The sequence below is a fragment of the Octodon degus genome, unplaced genomic scaffold (assembly GCF_000260255.1).
Source record: "Octodon degus isolate 3935 unplaced genomic scaffold, OctDeg1.0 scaffold00147, whole genome shotgun sequence".
Taxonomy (NCBI): Eukaryota; Metazoa; Chordata; class Mammalia; order Rodentia; family Octodontidae; genus Octodon; species Octodon degus.
Window position 1 is genome coordinate 4,818,216 of NW_004524723.1, and position 14,352 is coordinate 4,832,567.

At 51.8% G+C, this 14,352-nt stretch overlaps 1 protein-coding gene across 2 annotated transcripts in view; it reads left to right on the forward strand.

Annotated features, from left to right (window-relative positions):
• Adcy5 (adenylate cyclase 5) overlaps positions 1-14,352 on the forward strand; it is a 132,107-nt gene that overhangs the window by 110,861 nt on the left and 6,894 nt on the right. For both annotated transcript variants that reach the window (XM_004642181.2, XM_023702168.1), the window contains 5 exons: positions 5,790-5,906; positions 6,288-6,452; positions 8,970-9,145; positions 11,490-11,519; positions 12,168-12,300. In XM_004642181.2, coding sequence (XP_004642238.1) covers positions 5,790-5,906; positions 6,288-6,452; positions 8,970-9,145; positions 11,490-11,519; positions 12,168-12,300 — 621 coding nt within the window. The remainder of the gene's footprint in view (positions 1-5,789; positions 5,907-6,287; positions 6,453-8,969; positions 9,146-11,489; positions 11,520-12,167; positions 12,301-14,352) is intronic.

A 14,352-nucleotide genomic window follows, 5' to 3' on the forward strand; every position in this document is an offset into this window, starting at 1 on the left:
TCTCTGTTTCATTTGCTTCTCCCTTTATGACAGCAGCTCAGGCTCATTTCTTTCACTTGAGCTTACTTCCTTCAAAATGTTAACCTTTTTGCAGATGTGTGAACACAGTGCGAGGTCCCTGTGTGGGGACAGCAGTTCCCTGGCCTCTCTTTAGGGTTTCCCCTTCTCTTTGCCAAGCGCTTTGCGTGCCCCTGCCTTTCTTGTTGAGCTCTGTGCTGTTCAGATGCATGCCTAGGTTTCTTGGGGGAGGCTCCTTCATTGCACTGGTCTTCATGTTTATCTGAGTTTGGCCTTACTTCTCAGAGCATCAGTGACCTGCTGAGCCCTGCTGTCCCCAGGCTGCCATGACCGCAGGTTTTCCCCAGGCCCTTCCTGCTGCAAGTGCTGCCTTAGAGTTGAGTGGGGTCTGACCTGCAGCTCCTGCCTTCCCTTGGCTCATGCACTGCCCGGGCCCCACAGCCACTTTTTTGGAGAAAACTATGTTAAACCCGCCTCACCATCACATGCAGTCCACAGGTTCAGGGACTCTCAGAATAGGAGCCCAGCCGCCCCCTGAATCCTTTTATTTATTTATTGTCTTTTTGAGACAGGGTTTTGCTATGCAGGACAGGCTGACCTTAAACTCACTTTGTAGCCCAGGTGGCTTCCAGATCCCAATGATCGTGCCTCAGCCTCCTGAGCCGAATCCCTCATTTTAACCTTTGAAGGTGAGCCAACCTGTGTTTGGTCAGCTCGAGGGACAGTGACCTTGCCCCTCCCCTTCCTGGCCAGCTCCAGCTGCTCTGTCAGCCTCCCTGCCTGCCCATCATCCTGGGGAGTGGCAGCCTGCCCCTAGCCCATGGGCAAAAGAGAGCGGCCTCCCTGCCCTCACTGAGCCTCCGGGTCTCCCTGTGGCTTCTCAGCAGGAACAGAGGCTGCTGTGAGCCCCTGAGCAGCAGCTTGTGTTTTAAGCCGCTCATCCATCCACCTGGTTCCCTCCTGGTCCCTCTCAATCTGTCCTACTGACTTCTTGGACCTGGCTGTGCTGCTGGGACCTGTGACCAGAGCCTCGGCCCTGTCCACTGTGTGGAACACCAGAAGCACCTCTCCCCACGTCCACTTTGCTAACCTTTTGCTGCTGGTTGTCTTCTGAAAGGCTGGGTGATAAGAATGGCACTGTCCAGGCTCTCTGCTCGTCTCATCTGGCTTTGGAGGTTTTTCTGTCTCTGTATTTTTCCCACCTGAAATAAGACCTATTGCTGTGTTGACTTCTTGTCAAAGAAGCTGTTTTCTTAAACCTTTTGCCATCTGATTTCATCTCCTTCTTTCATCCCAGAAGTCCCCCGACCCTGCCTCACAGACAGGAGCCCAGAGAGACCAGCTTATTGCCTGGAGACATACAGAGGAGCAGGATCCCATCCTGGTCATTAATTTTGTCCCCACTCCCACATATGAAGGTGGATGGATTTGAACTAATCAGATCAGGAATATACTGCTTCTGAATTTAAGAGGTGAGGGAGAAGGGTGGCTCTTTTTCCAAGCTCTGATTGTGAGCGGACATTGAGTGACTAGTTTACAGACACACTGAGTGTGCAGAATAGTGCAGCCTAGGATCTGCCTGCAGCTGTGGTGAGCCCTGTAAAGACTGCCCCTGTAATGAGTTCTCAAATCCAGACCGGGATTAGCAGGGTTGGGGTTTGGGCACACAGATGAACTTTGTGATTAAATCACAGGAGAGGAGAACTGCGTATTCCAGCTCCAGAGCAGGATGTCCACTCTCTTCTGGGCTTAGGTTCTTGGGCATTGGCTTAGTTACTTTTCTCTTGTTGCTGAGACAAAATGCCTGGTGCTCAAAATTAAGGAAGAGTTTATTTAGCTCACAGTTTGTATAAGTTTCAGCAGGCTCCAAGGCAGAGTGGCACACGGCAGAAGGCAGCAGCTCATGGTGGTGAAAGAGCAAGAACAAAAAGCAAAGAGCAGCAGCAGTGTGCAAGCCTCTTTCCCTCCCTTTCACACTATGTAGGCAGCCCACCCAGGGTGGGTGTAGCATTCACACCCATAATCCCAGTATTGGACCACGAATCAGTCCAATACTGATTTCTATCAGAATAGAAACCCCATGACTGCACGAGGCCTTAGGGGGACAGCGAGACACAAATCCTAATAGGTACCTAGCTCAAATTTAGAAATAAGGGCAAGCTTTTAAAGGACGCCAAGGTGCAAAATGACTCAGATGCCCATTAGATGCTAGAGCGCCACCTAACGTCCACTTAATCAGCTGCACTCCCCTTTTCCCTTTCCTGGAAAGAGTTTCTGCATCTGTTAACCTTCACCTAGCTCAGCCATTACCTTGGTGGCTGTGAGAGATGAAAGAAGCCTCAGTGGGTGGGGGGCACAGAACTGCAACTGAGGTTAAAGCAAAGGGGGAAGGCCCCGGGGGAAATGGAATTAAACAGCCAGAGGTTGGAAACCCTCTGCCAGGCTACCTATTTCAGAGTGAGATCCTCAATTCATGCCCAAAGACTTCCTCCATCTAGGGAACACAAGATTCCCTGAAGGGGAAACAGGACTTTCATTTTTATTGGCAGCATAGCTTTTTAAAATGGGCCTGGCTCATGGGAGGCCCTGAGTTTAGTCACTAGCACCATGAGGGAAATAAACAGATATTAATAAACTTTTCTGTTGTACTTAGCAGTGTACAAAGCACCCATTTCATTGCTCTTCTTTGTCACTCAAGGAGATAGATATTCCCTATTTACTGACAAGGGAGCTGAAACTAAGACTTTAATCATGTCCCCAGGGGCACCCAGATTTTAAGAGGCTGCACAGGGCTTTATTAAAAATACAAACTACATTGAGATATAATTCACACATTATAAAATTCATCTTTGTAAAGGTACGTGAACTTTTAATTCTCTGGCTTTCAGCCTATTCAGAGTTGTACACCTATTGCCTCTATCTGATTCTGGGGCCTTGTTCCCCAAGGAGACCTTGTGCTCATCAGTAGTCACTAATCTGCCTGCCTGTGAACTGCATGTTCTGGATGGCCCATCTAAGTGGCAGGATACAATGGGTGGCCTGCTGAGGCCGGCTTCTTTAACCCTGCCTCCTGGATTCAAGGTTGTCCACACTGTGACGTGTAGTAGCATTGCCTTTCTTTTTGTGATTCAGTGATACCTCATGGTGTGGCTGAACCCCATTTTGTTCATCCCTTTCTCAGCCAATGGTTTTTTAATTTTAATTTTTATTTTATTGAGAAATAAATATGAATGAGACAGTTTCAAAACTGAATAATAGGACAGTTTCAATAATCAATACATTGTACATTGTTATCTTCTTAGTGGTTATCCACAGTACAAGAAGCAGACAGAATATCCTGTCCAAACACTGTTAGTATACCTCTTTCTTCTCATTGAATAAAGAGAAAGTAGCTGTAAATTTATCCTATTTTGTATATATAAATGCAAAATGATCTTTCCTTTGTATCCCCTTTTTTTTGTTTAGTCCTGTCAGAGGTGGATATTCTATTGGCATCTAAATACTAGGGTGTTTGAATTCAGCTAGACAATCCAACACTGTCTAGCAGTCTATAATGTTAGTGGGTTATCAGAAGTCATTGACTTGAGCCTTTTACAGCTCATCGTATTAATATGGCTTTACTTTATATACCTTGTTTTTATACTTTTCTTCTGGGTGGTTAGGACCAAGATAAAGCAAGACCTATATAGCAAGAAATGTAACTTTTGTATCTGATATGGTCAGTCAAGTATCCTCAGGATTTATCCTGTAGCCCTGTACTGCACTTTGTAGATCCTTTGTCAGTGTCAGCCATGTGGATGAGTCACGGCCATGGCTTGACCCGTTTGCTTTCTGTGAAAGCCTGAGAGAATGTTTTTTCTCTCCATATGACTCTCCCCAGGCACACTATACATCATCGATCACATTCCTCTGTGGCTCCATGATCTTCTTAATCAGAAAATTTGGAGCGCAACTGAGTTACCTGTTGTTACAGTACAGGTTCTCCTATGTCCCGAGTCTTCACTGACCTTGAAGGGCTAGGGCCAAAATGGTGGCTGACCCTGCAGCCCTTTCTTTAGCCTCACTTTCCAGTTACTATGAATAATGCTGCCGCGAACATGGGTGTGCAAGTAACTATGCAGACCCCTGCTGCGACTGTCATGGGCCTGTACCCAGGAGTGGAGCTGCTGGATCGTACACAAGTGTGCTTCATACAGACGTTCTGTCCTACATTTTGAGAAGCCATCGTACTCTTCCACAGGAGCCACACTAGTTTACACTCCTAGCAAGATGCACAGGGTTTCAGCTTCACCATCTCATCATTACTTTTCCACGTTCTTGGTGTTCCTACGTATCGCACAGAATTTTAATAAAGCCCACTTCATTTTTGCCTATGTTTTTGATGACATCTCTAGGAAACCATTTCTTTTAAGGGTTTTGTAGTTTTAAAACTTGCATCTATAGGTCTCTGAGTAATTTTTGTATGAGGTGTGAGGTAGAGACCCAACTCCATTTTTTGCCAGTAGCTATCCATTTGTCCCACTACCATTTGTTGAAAAGGCTCTTCTTCACTGTTGACTGTCTTGGCAGCCTTGTCACATCAACTGATCATGTGCCCTTCCAGGTCATGCCCCCTGCAAGCCACTTCTGACATGGGCCTGCCTTTGAACACATGAGACTTGAGGGGGATCTGTTAGGTCCAAGCCACAACACCCCTGAAGTCCCATGGGACATCATGATTGCCCTGGTGGCTGCAGTGAGGTAGTGGTGTGGGCTTGTAGCCTGGGAACTTCTTGAGTTGGCAGCAAACACCGCGGTGCACAGCTAGTCCCCTTCCCCCGGGAGTGAGCAGCTATGTGATCATGTCGTGGTCATTTGACCTACTTTGTTATCCGTGTGACCAACCGCAGAAATAGCAGCAGGGGAGGGCAGACCTTGTGGTCTGGTGCATTTGGCACTGGTCCATGGCAGGAAGAAGCTTTGTCTGTTTCACTGACCATAAAAGTGAAGGGCGCTTCCACAGATGGAGAGCCTTCAGGGAAAGGTGTGCCCCCCCCAGGTCCCCGCCTCCTGCTCCAGCTTTCTCCACCACCCTCTGGGACGCTGGGAAGTCTGCAGCAGATGACTCAGCACACAGGGTGGAGCTAAGGGGCCCAGTCATCTACTTGCTTCTCTGTCCCTCCTCTGTTAGCACGCGGTGTATGGTAGAGAGGACCTGGTAGAAGGCCAGGTATGTCAGATCAGGCATCTGGAAGTGGGGCTTAGGAAGCAGATGTTGAATTAAAGCTGTGGTGGGTCTTGGAGGGGATGCATGGTGTGTGTGTGTGTGTGTGTGTGTGTGTGCGCGCACACGTGTGTGTTGAAGAGCACAGAGGAGGGCTGGGCAAAGGAAATGGTAGCCTCTGTAGCTCTGCTCAGTGCCTGTTGTCCAGGCCTCCCTCCCTCCCTCCTGCTGCTGCTGCTCTGTTCCTTTACAGACCAGACCTCCCTCCAAATGCCTGGTCCTCTCCATGTCTCCTCCTTCCAGGTAGCCGCTCACCCTCCCAGGAGAGCCAGGCCCCTCATGGCTCCTCAGCAGCTTTGCTGCTTTCCCTGATGGAACCCTAGGCTCTGCGCTCACGCAGTGGGTGAATGAGCTTGTGCAGCCTCCTCTCTGCTCCTTCCTGGGGGCATGCACTCCTGGCCAGCTGCGGTGGGGCGAGCCTTGGGAACCGGGAGGGGTTCAGGCAGGCCCAGGGGAATGATTCTGGGTTCACTGTGAGTCCTCATTAAATGTTGCCACCTGTCCCCAGCTCTTCCCCAGCCCACTGCAGATCCTCTCCAGGAAGATTGTGCGGTCCAAGATGAACAGCACACTGGTCGGGGTGTTCACCATCATCCTGGTGTTCTTGTCATCTTTTGTCAACATGGTGGGTGACTCTGTGCTCCTGGCACCTCCTCTGTTCCTCACAGGTGTTGGCGAGGGCAGGGGTCCCTGGAAATTGCTGTTTGCCTCACCTCAGTGTGTCCAATCTGATATAGGCTCTTAGTTCCCTGCTCTTAGGCCACAAGAGCTCAAAAGAGGATGGGGTGTCCCCAACACAGACTTACAGGGCCCTTTCTCAGGAGGGCTTGCTGGACACAGTCCCTCTAGCCAGGGTGCTGGGCAAACCGTGGTAGGTCTTTGGCCTCTGCCAGGATCCTTTGTCCTGTTCTGAGTGTGGCTTTCACTGAATGGGGACAGACAAGCACCTGCTGCCCAGCCAGGCCCCTGGGCTGATCTGGTCTCTCTGCCCTCTTCACCACCCTAGTTCACCTGTAATGCCAAGGACCTGGTAGGCTGCCTGGCGGAGGAGCACAACATCAGTGCAAGCCAGGTCAATGCATGCCATGTGGCAGAGTCGGCCTTCAACTACAGCCTGGGTGACGAGCAGGGCTTCTGCGGCAGCCTCTGGCCCAATTGCCATTTCCCCGAGGTATGTACTGGGGTGGCCCCTGCCCTCCCCTCTTCCCTGGGGCCCTCTTCCCTGGGGCCTTCCTTAGTCTCAGCCCCACTTGCAGCCTCCTTGGGCCGAGCACCCCTGATGCTTCCATGGCTCTTAACCAGATAGCTAGTGCTTACTGGGCGCCCAGCACTGTTACTCAGCAGATCCTCACCACAGCCTTGAGACAGGGTACTGCTTTATCCATGCAGAGAGGAAACCAGATGGACAAAGGTTAAGTAACTTGCCCAAGGTGACACAGTTAGTGAGCTGCAGAGCCGGAACTCTCATGCAAGTCACTTGGCTCCAGAGTTCATGCTGCTCCCACAAGTGCAGAACGTTTAGGGCTGTCTGTCTCTTTGAATGACGGGACCCTGCCTCAGGAGAGCCCACCCAAACCCCAGCTATTAAGTTCTGTAAGCAGAAAGGGGAGCAAAGGGAACCCTATCCCAGGTCAGTACTACTATAAATTTGTTCCAAGTGTACAATGCAGTTTCTTTTAGTGTGTTTGAAGGTTTGCCCAGATGTCCCCTTTAGAGCACTTTCTTGTCCCTGCAGGCATCTGAGGAGAACCCTCACTGGGCAGGTGTTATGCCTCAGCAGCAGGAATGTGCAGCAGCAGGGCTTTCAGCTAGCACCTGCTTCGATGGGGCTTCCCTTGCCCTGGTTTCCCAGGGGCTCATGTGAGCCCTGTGAGGCGAAGGCTGTGCCTGCCCTGTTCTGGGAGGAAAGTGCCTTCTTCCACATCCTGTAACACAGTCTCAGAATACGGCACCTCCCACCCCTGCTCTGGAAGGAGTGGACCATCTCCCCTGTACACATGGGCAAGGGAAGGGAAGCCCAGTGAGGAGCAGGCTGGTGCTGCCCCCAGATAGGGGATCCTCCTGTGCCTCGACCCGGACCAGGCCTCTGGCAGCTTGGGGAGCAGCTTCCATTTCCCGTCTCTGCACCCCTCACATCTGGCTTGTGCTGTTTGCTGTGGAGCAGAGTCTCTTGGTTTCATCTTGGGCCCTCCGGGGGTGGATGCCCATGGAAGAAACTGGGCCCTGGGAGAAGAGGCCAGTGGGGATATCCCTGCCCTACCTGGGGGAGATGACTGGACCCAGCCTGCCCTGCCCTGCCTATTCAGTTCCAGTCTGCTGGTCTGCGCCCTGTGTGCTGTCCCTGTTCGGCCAGACTCTCCTTAGACATGGGTCCTTGGGAGACACAGCATGAAGCCTTGGCCTCCCCCTGCTTGGGCCTAGGGCCTGAAGCAGGGCCCTCCCCACCCCCAGCTGGAGCCCTGGGCTGAATCATCAGGGTCTTTCCTCCACCCTGGGTTCACCCTCCACAGTCCCTCCCTGGACTGCCAAGGGCTGGGGAGGGCCAGTCTGGGGCTTTCCCACTTGACAGCCCAAGCCAGAGGCAGTGTGGAAATAGGCTGGACCCTGACTCAGAAATCATGGTGCTAAATTTAAAAGAAGAAACAGAGTGAGAGGTGGTGACATGTGTAGGAGTAACACCAGGGGACCATGGTAGGAGCTCAGCTGGTCCAGCCCCTCACTTGTCTTAAGAAGTCAACTTGAAGTTTCCAGAGTAGATGGCACAAGGCTTTAGTTTTGTCTGAAGCCTTTAGGTCCAACCTAGTTTTTAAAAAAATTGTTGGTTTTTTTATTAGTATATATTTGCCATACACAATGATCTCATTCATCTCAGGGCATTTGTGTCTTTATGTCTCTTAACACTTATTTTTTCTGGTTCCCCTCCCCTCCCTTCAATCCTTTCTCCCCTTCCCCATTTAGAAAAGTTTTGCTTCCATTTCTTCCTTCCATTCTTTCTCTTCCCTTCCTCCCTCCTCCCCCATTCCCATTCTCATTTGCCAGCATGGTTTAAGCTGCAGAATTTTCAGATTTTCAAAGGTTGCCTTACACCCCCAGAAGAGGCTGAGGTGAAGCTCACAGTGCAACAGTAACATTTCTGAAGCCCCAGGAAGCCGGATAAAGACAGCTGTTAGCATCTGTTAGGGCAGGTTTGTCACCAGAGCAGGTCAGCTCAGGTGTTGCCACCACATGGACTGTGAGGATACTCTCAGTTTTTATTTTTTATTTTTATTGTTTTGGCGGAACCGGGGATTGAACTCAGGCCCTTGCACTTGCCAGGGAAGCGCTTATTCTACTGAGCCATCTCCCCAACCCCACTCTCAGTTTTTAGAGTGTGGATTCAGAATTGTAACTTGGATCATGAGAGGTCTTGTCTCATGAGATGGGCGTGTGAGCTGGAGGGACAAGGTTGGCAGGGCTGAGGAAGTGGTCTCAGGCACGTAGCCTGTTATGAGTGGAGAGGGATGGAAGACCCCCACTGGCCTGAGCCTGTAGGTCCACTTCAAACAAGTCCCATCTCCTGGTTCCTAGGCAGGCTTTTCACAGAATTCACATTCCCGAACCCCTGCACCTGAGGTCCCACGGGCTGGGAGAGGCTGGGTGGGGCCGCTGGGAGGGCAGGGCAGGGCTGACAGATGCTCTCTCCCCACAGTACTTCACCTACAGCGTGCTGCTCAGCCTGCTGGCCTGCTCTGTGTTCCTGCAGATCAGCTGCATCGGGAAGCTGGTGCTCATGCTTGCCATTGAGCTCATCTACGTGCTGGTCATCGAGGTGCCTGGGGTCACGCTCTTTGACAACACCGACCTGCTGGTCACTGCCAATGCCATGTGGGTGGCTCTCTTACTTTCTTTCCTGAGTTAAAAATACCTGACACCAAAGTTAAAGGAGAAAAAGTTTAGTTCTCAGTTTGCAGAGGTTTCAGTCCATAATCAGCTGGCTCCAAGGCGGGGTGACATGGCAGGGAACAGTTCGTGGTGGTGGAGCACAGCAAAAGCAACAAGAGAAGAAGACAAGCTTCACACTGTCCCTTATAGTGTATCCAGTCTACCAGGGTTAGGGCGGTACCAGTCCAATCAGGGACTGATCCAGCAACCACACCCCTAATCCCAGCATTGCACTACCAGTCAATCACACACTTTAGATTCAGCCACCTCTGAAAAAACCCCATGACCACATGATGCTTTGGGGGACATCTAGACACAATATCACAGTGGCCCCTTTACCTGGGCTGAGGGCATGGCAAGAGGCAGCAGGAGCAGGAGAGACTGGGTCCTGGCCTGCAGGGGTCTTCTCCAGCCCTGGCTGCTTGGCCCCACTCTCCCCGGAGGAGCCAGACAGCCTCTCTGTCTCTGGTTTGCTCCCTGCCCCGCTGCGGGCCTCAGGCCTCAATGAGTTGTTTTTCACTTGTCAGGCCATCTCTGTGGTACTGTTTTCCTCTAATTCCAGCCGTTTGTAGCATTCAAGCCCAGAGGTTGCCTTTTGCTAAAGCAAGGCCTTGGGAGCAAAGGGATACCTTTGTGGCTTAGGGGCTGTGTCCTATCTGGACCTGGCATCATCCACTGTCACCTGCATAGTAATGAACAGACCCACCACATCCGATTGGGCATTTGTGCACTGTCAGCTATGCACTGGCTGTGAGGGCATGGGCCTCCTGGATGTGCTGAGTGTGAGGGTTGTGCCCCCAGCTGTCTGGCCCCAGTTAGTCCTATTGGGTGACAGCAGTCAGATTTCAGTTGTCAGCTCATCTCAGCTTCAGGCATTTGGTTATTCTCCTCAACCTCAATATCTTTTCCTAATAAAATGGGACTAATACCCAGTAGCCAAATGGGTGTCAGGCACCTACTCTGTGGCACCTTTTTTCCCCTCCACCACTTCCCTGACAAACACGTGCACCCAAAGAGAAAAACTGGAGCATGTACCTGGCTCCTCAGAGGAAAACGCAGCTAACCACACCTTCTCTCAGAGGAAGGGCCCTCATCCCTCCATGCTTTTCTCATTACCCTCTTGTTCAGGGCCACTTGGCCAGGCATGCGGTGCCAGCTTTGAGCTGGGCTGTGGAGAACTGGGCTGTGGAGGGTCACCAAGACAGAACCAAAACCAGACCATGCTTTCCTTATGAAGAGAGTGGAGCTGCAATGAAAGATCTAAGTCAGGCTCAACTGAGATCTGCCAGTGGGTATGGGGGGCTATGAACAGATGACAGGAAAACTCTGTGACAGCCAGAAAGGTCCCTGTGCTGCTGAGAACAGCAGGGGCTGTGGGCCCATGACCCACAAGTAGGACAGGAGGAGGAGGAAGAGGGTGAGGAAGCTGGGGCCCTTGGTGCCCTTGGATCCAGAATCTGGGCCTCCTTCTCTTCCCCATTCCTCCCTCAGCCTCGCCGCTCCTCTTCCACAAGATGTCATTTTTGTGTTGGAGCATGGCATGGCTCTAGAGCAGTGCTGTCTGGCAGATACACAGTGCAAGCCACTGTGGGGATTTCATAGAGGGGATTTCATATTTTCATGTAGCTGTATTAAAAAAGCAAAAGTGCAGTTAACTTTAATAGCACTATCACTTAGCCAGTATATCTCAAATATTTAAACATGGGAACAATTATTTAAAATTACATTATTTAAAACAATAATATAAAATTATTAACAAAATACCCTTCCTTTTCTCCAGATGACTCATAACCTGGTGTGTATTTATACTCACAACTTCTCACGGTGTTCTGTGGGGGTGCTACGGATGGAACCCAGGGTCCCAAACATGCTGGGCAAGTGCTTTGCCGCAGAGCTGCACCCCAGCCTGCTGGCCACATCCAAGGCTCAGAAGCCACATGTGGACAGCAGCTGCCCCTCGGGACAGTGCAGGTGTAGGGCTTCCCTCCACTCCCTCTGGCCACTGGGACAGGGCTGACCTGGGTGGGCAGAGGGACAGGTGTCTGTCCAGGGGGGTGGATGCAGGCAGAGTCCTAGGCAAGCCCTGGGTGCTTTGTAGCCATGGAGGCCAGGTACTGGTTGTGCTGGGCTTTCCACAGCCTCTCTGCTGAATACCCTGGGGTTCTGAGGGGTGCTGGGCCACAGGAGCAGGAGGGAGGATGGCAGGATGGTAGAGTGTGGGGCTGGCCAGGAGGTTGCTGTCCACAGGAGGGCCTCCTGAGCAGTGTCCCCTGACTTCTGTCCACAGAGACTTTCGCGGCAATGGGACCTCGCAGTGGTGAGTGCCTCTCCTGCTCTGTAGTGCCCCTCCCAGCCTCGGCACAGTGGGCAGAGGAAGCCATTGTTCCATGGGGAGGGCCTATGTCAAGGTACCAGCAGAGGGGTAGAGGTGATCCTGTCCAGGGAGCAGGGATTGCAGAGGTGGACACCCTTGTGTAGTATTCTGCTCTCAATCATCCCAAGGTGAGCTGTAGGCTCAGTGGCTGGCTTGGCAGGACTAAGACCACTCCTCAGGTCTCCTCCTGAAGCCTCAGCCTCAGCTTCTTCTCCAGGAGCCCTTGGGAGGCCCCTGACCCACAAGTGGGTGCCTACTGTCCCTCAGCCTTGAAATGTTGGTGTCCTGACCTTATTCCAGTCACAGATGAGAAGCTTAAGAACAGACAGGAGCCAGATGTGCTGGTGCTTGCCTGTAATCCTAGCATCTGGGAGGCTGAGGCAGGAGGATCAAAAGTTTGAGCCTCACCCAGGCCACTTAGTGATTAGTGAGAAGTCCCAAAATAAAAAGGCTAGAGATGTCACTCACTAGAAGGCTTCCTGGAAGAGGCAGGCCTCAGCCCAAGTTTAGGAGGCTGGGTGGCTGATGGGAAGAAGTGAAAGGCTGGGAGTCCTGAGAGCAGCCTCAGGCCCTTCTGCCTCATGCCTGCAGCCCTGAGCACGCAACCAAGGTGGCATTGAAAGTGGTGACGCCCATCATCATCTCGGTCTTTGTGCTGGCCCTGTATCTGCACGCCCAGCAGGTGGAGTCCACTGCCCGCCTCGACTTCCTCTGGAAACTGCAGGTGGGTGTCTGGGTGGAGCTTGTCTGGGCTCAGCCTGCACCTCAGGAGGTCCTGTACAGGCTGCTCCCCAGCCTCCCTGAGTCCTGATGAGCTGCCCCTCTCTGCTTGCTGGGCTCAGAAACAAAATGCCAGAGCTTCTAGAGTGCCCTGCCAGTGCCTGGGAGGTGTGCTTCGGCCCCAGCAAAAGTTGCCTGATCTCTTCCCATGTGTGCCACAGGCTGGCACACCTGAGGCAGCTTTGTGTGGAGGCAGAAGGGTACTGAGGGGCAGGAGGAGAGTGATAGAAGCTGAGGGAGGAGAGGGCCTAGCACGGGCAGCTGCCACCAGAGGCTTCTGTGTGGGTTGGGTGTGATGATGCCTTCTGGAAGGAACAAAGACACATCTAGACTTCAGTAGGAAGCGTGGTGGCCAGGAGGGCTGGGGTGATCAGGGGCCACAGGCCTGACCCCTGCTGGGTACACAAGAGGATCTCTGGGCTGTGCAGTGTCCTGTCGGATTGTGTCAACTTGGAGGAAGGGTATCTGTAGGCAAGGCAGATAGCAGTGGCCCTGTGGCCTCTGTTACCTGCTGGACCACCTCAAAAGGGCCAGGAGATAGGAGAGTACTGCCTTTCATGTGGGTTTCCTCTGACCTTTGACTCTGGCCCCTTGCAAGGCTTGGGCATTGCCTGGCCCCTGAGGCCAGGAGGAGAATGGAGGAGAGCTATATTGGTGACAGGAAGAAGACTTCCTCTTGTTTCCAGGGCCCACGGTCCCACACTAGGTCCAAACCATTCTGGACCTCATGCCAAACCTGAGGTGACTCAGTCCCTCAGTGGTCACACTCCTTCCAGCCTTCATGGAGCGCGTTTGTGTTCTTAGCCCGGCCCCAGGCACAACTAATGTCGCCACTCTTTCCTTCTGGACTTCCCTCCACATCTCACTAGCTCATCTCCCTAACTTTCATCTTTTTATTTTTGGTAAGTTCTAAAAATTAATTTTAAACCTACAGAAAAGTTGCAAGAATAGCAGGAAGAAATCCAGCAGCCCCATCCCCACCTGTCATCTTTGGCCCCCTCCATTGCATTTTGTGCTGCCATCCCCCAGGCCCTCCAGTGTCTGCCTGCACATGCTGGGCCACCCTGTCCCCCTTGCTAGGAGTACTCTGTTTAGTTGTCTTGTCCTCAGTCTTTTCTGGTCCTGAAATTTCAAAAGTCTGAAGAGCTTGTTATTATTTTTTATTTTTTATTTTTGCGGAACCAGGGATTGAACTCAGACCCTTGCGCTTGCCAGGGAAATACTTATTGCACTGAGCCATCTCCCTGGCCAAAGAGCTTGTTATTCTCATGTCCTCGGCCCCACTTCCAGACCACGGCCCCTGGGAAGATGCCACTCATGGCACTGTGGGCCAGGTTCCCTCTGTGCTTGTCAGGTGCCAGTCTTCTGTAAGGGTGAGCTCCCTACTGAGTCCACTGACCTGCTTGCTCATGCACTTATCCCTGTCAGCACAGGCTGTATCCAGCAGGTTATAATCAGCCCCTTGGACGATTGGTCTTAATGCTCAGATTGCCTTAGGTTTGGCTCATGTGCCTTTGAGTTGGCTTCTGTGACATTGACATGGCTCCATCATTCTTTGAGCTTGTTTCTTTCTAGTACAAGATGCCTCATGCTTCCCAGCTCTAGCCCAGGAGCCAGGGATTTCTTCAAAGAGCCCTCGTCTGTGGAGCATGAGCTTCTGCCCTGGAGCTCACCCTCTTGGCTGGGCCCAGGTCCCGTAGCCTTGGGAAGCTGTCCACCTGCTTCCCCTGCAAGGGAACCAGCCATGCCGGAGGCTCTGATTGCAGTTGAACAGTAGGAAAGGCTGAGCAGGCAGGTAAATGTTAATGACCCTGTATAAATAGGCCTTGGACCTTGTTGTGGTCCCTGAAGTTTGTATTTGTAATCCCAGGGAGTTATTGGAATTCCAGTAAGTTAATTGCAGTCTACCACTTCCAGTGCAACCCATGGTGAGAGTAAAGACATGAAGGCATATTTGTAGCTGTGGGGAGCCAAGGGGTCCTAAGTCCTGTTGGAA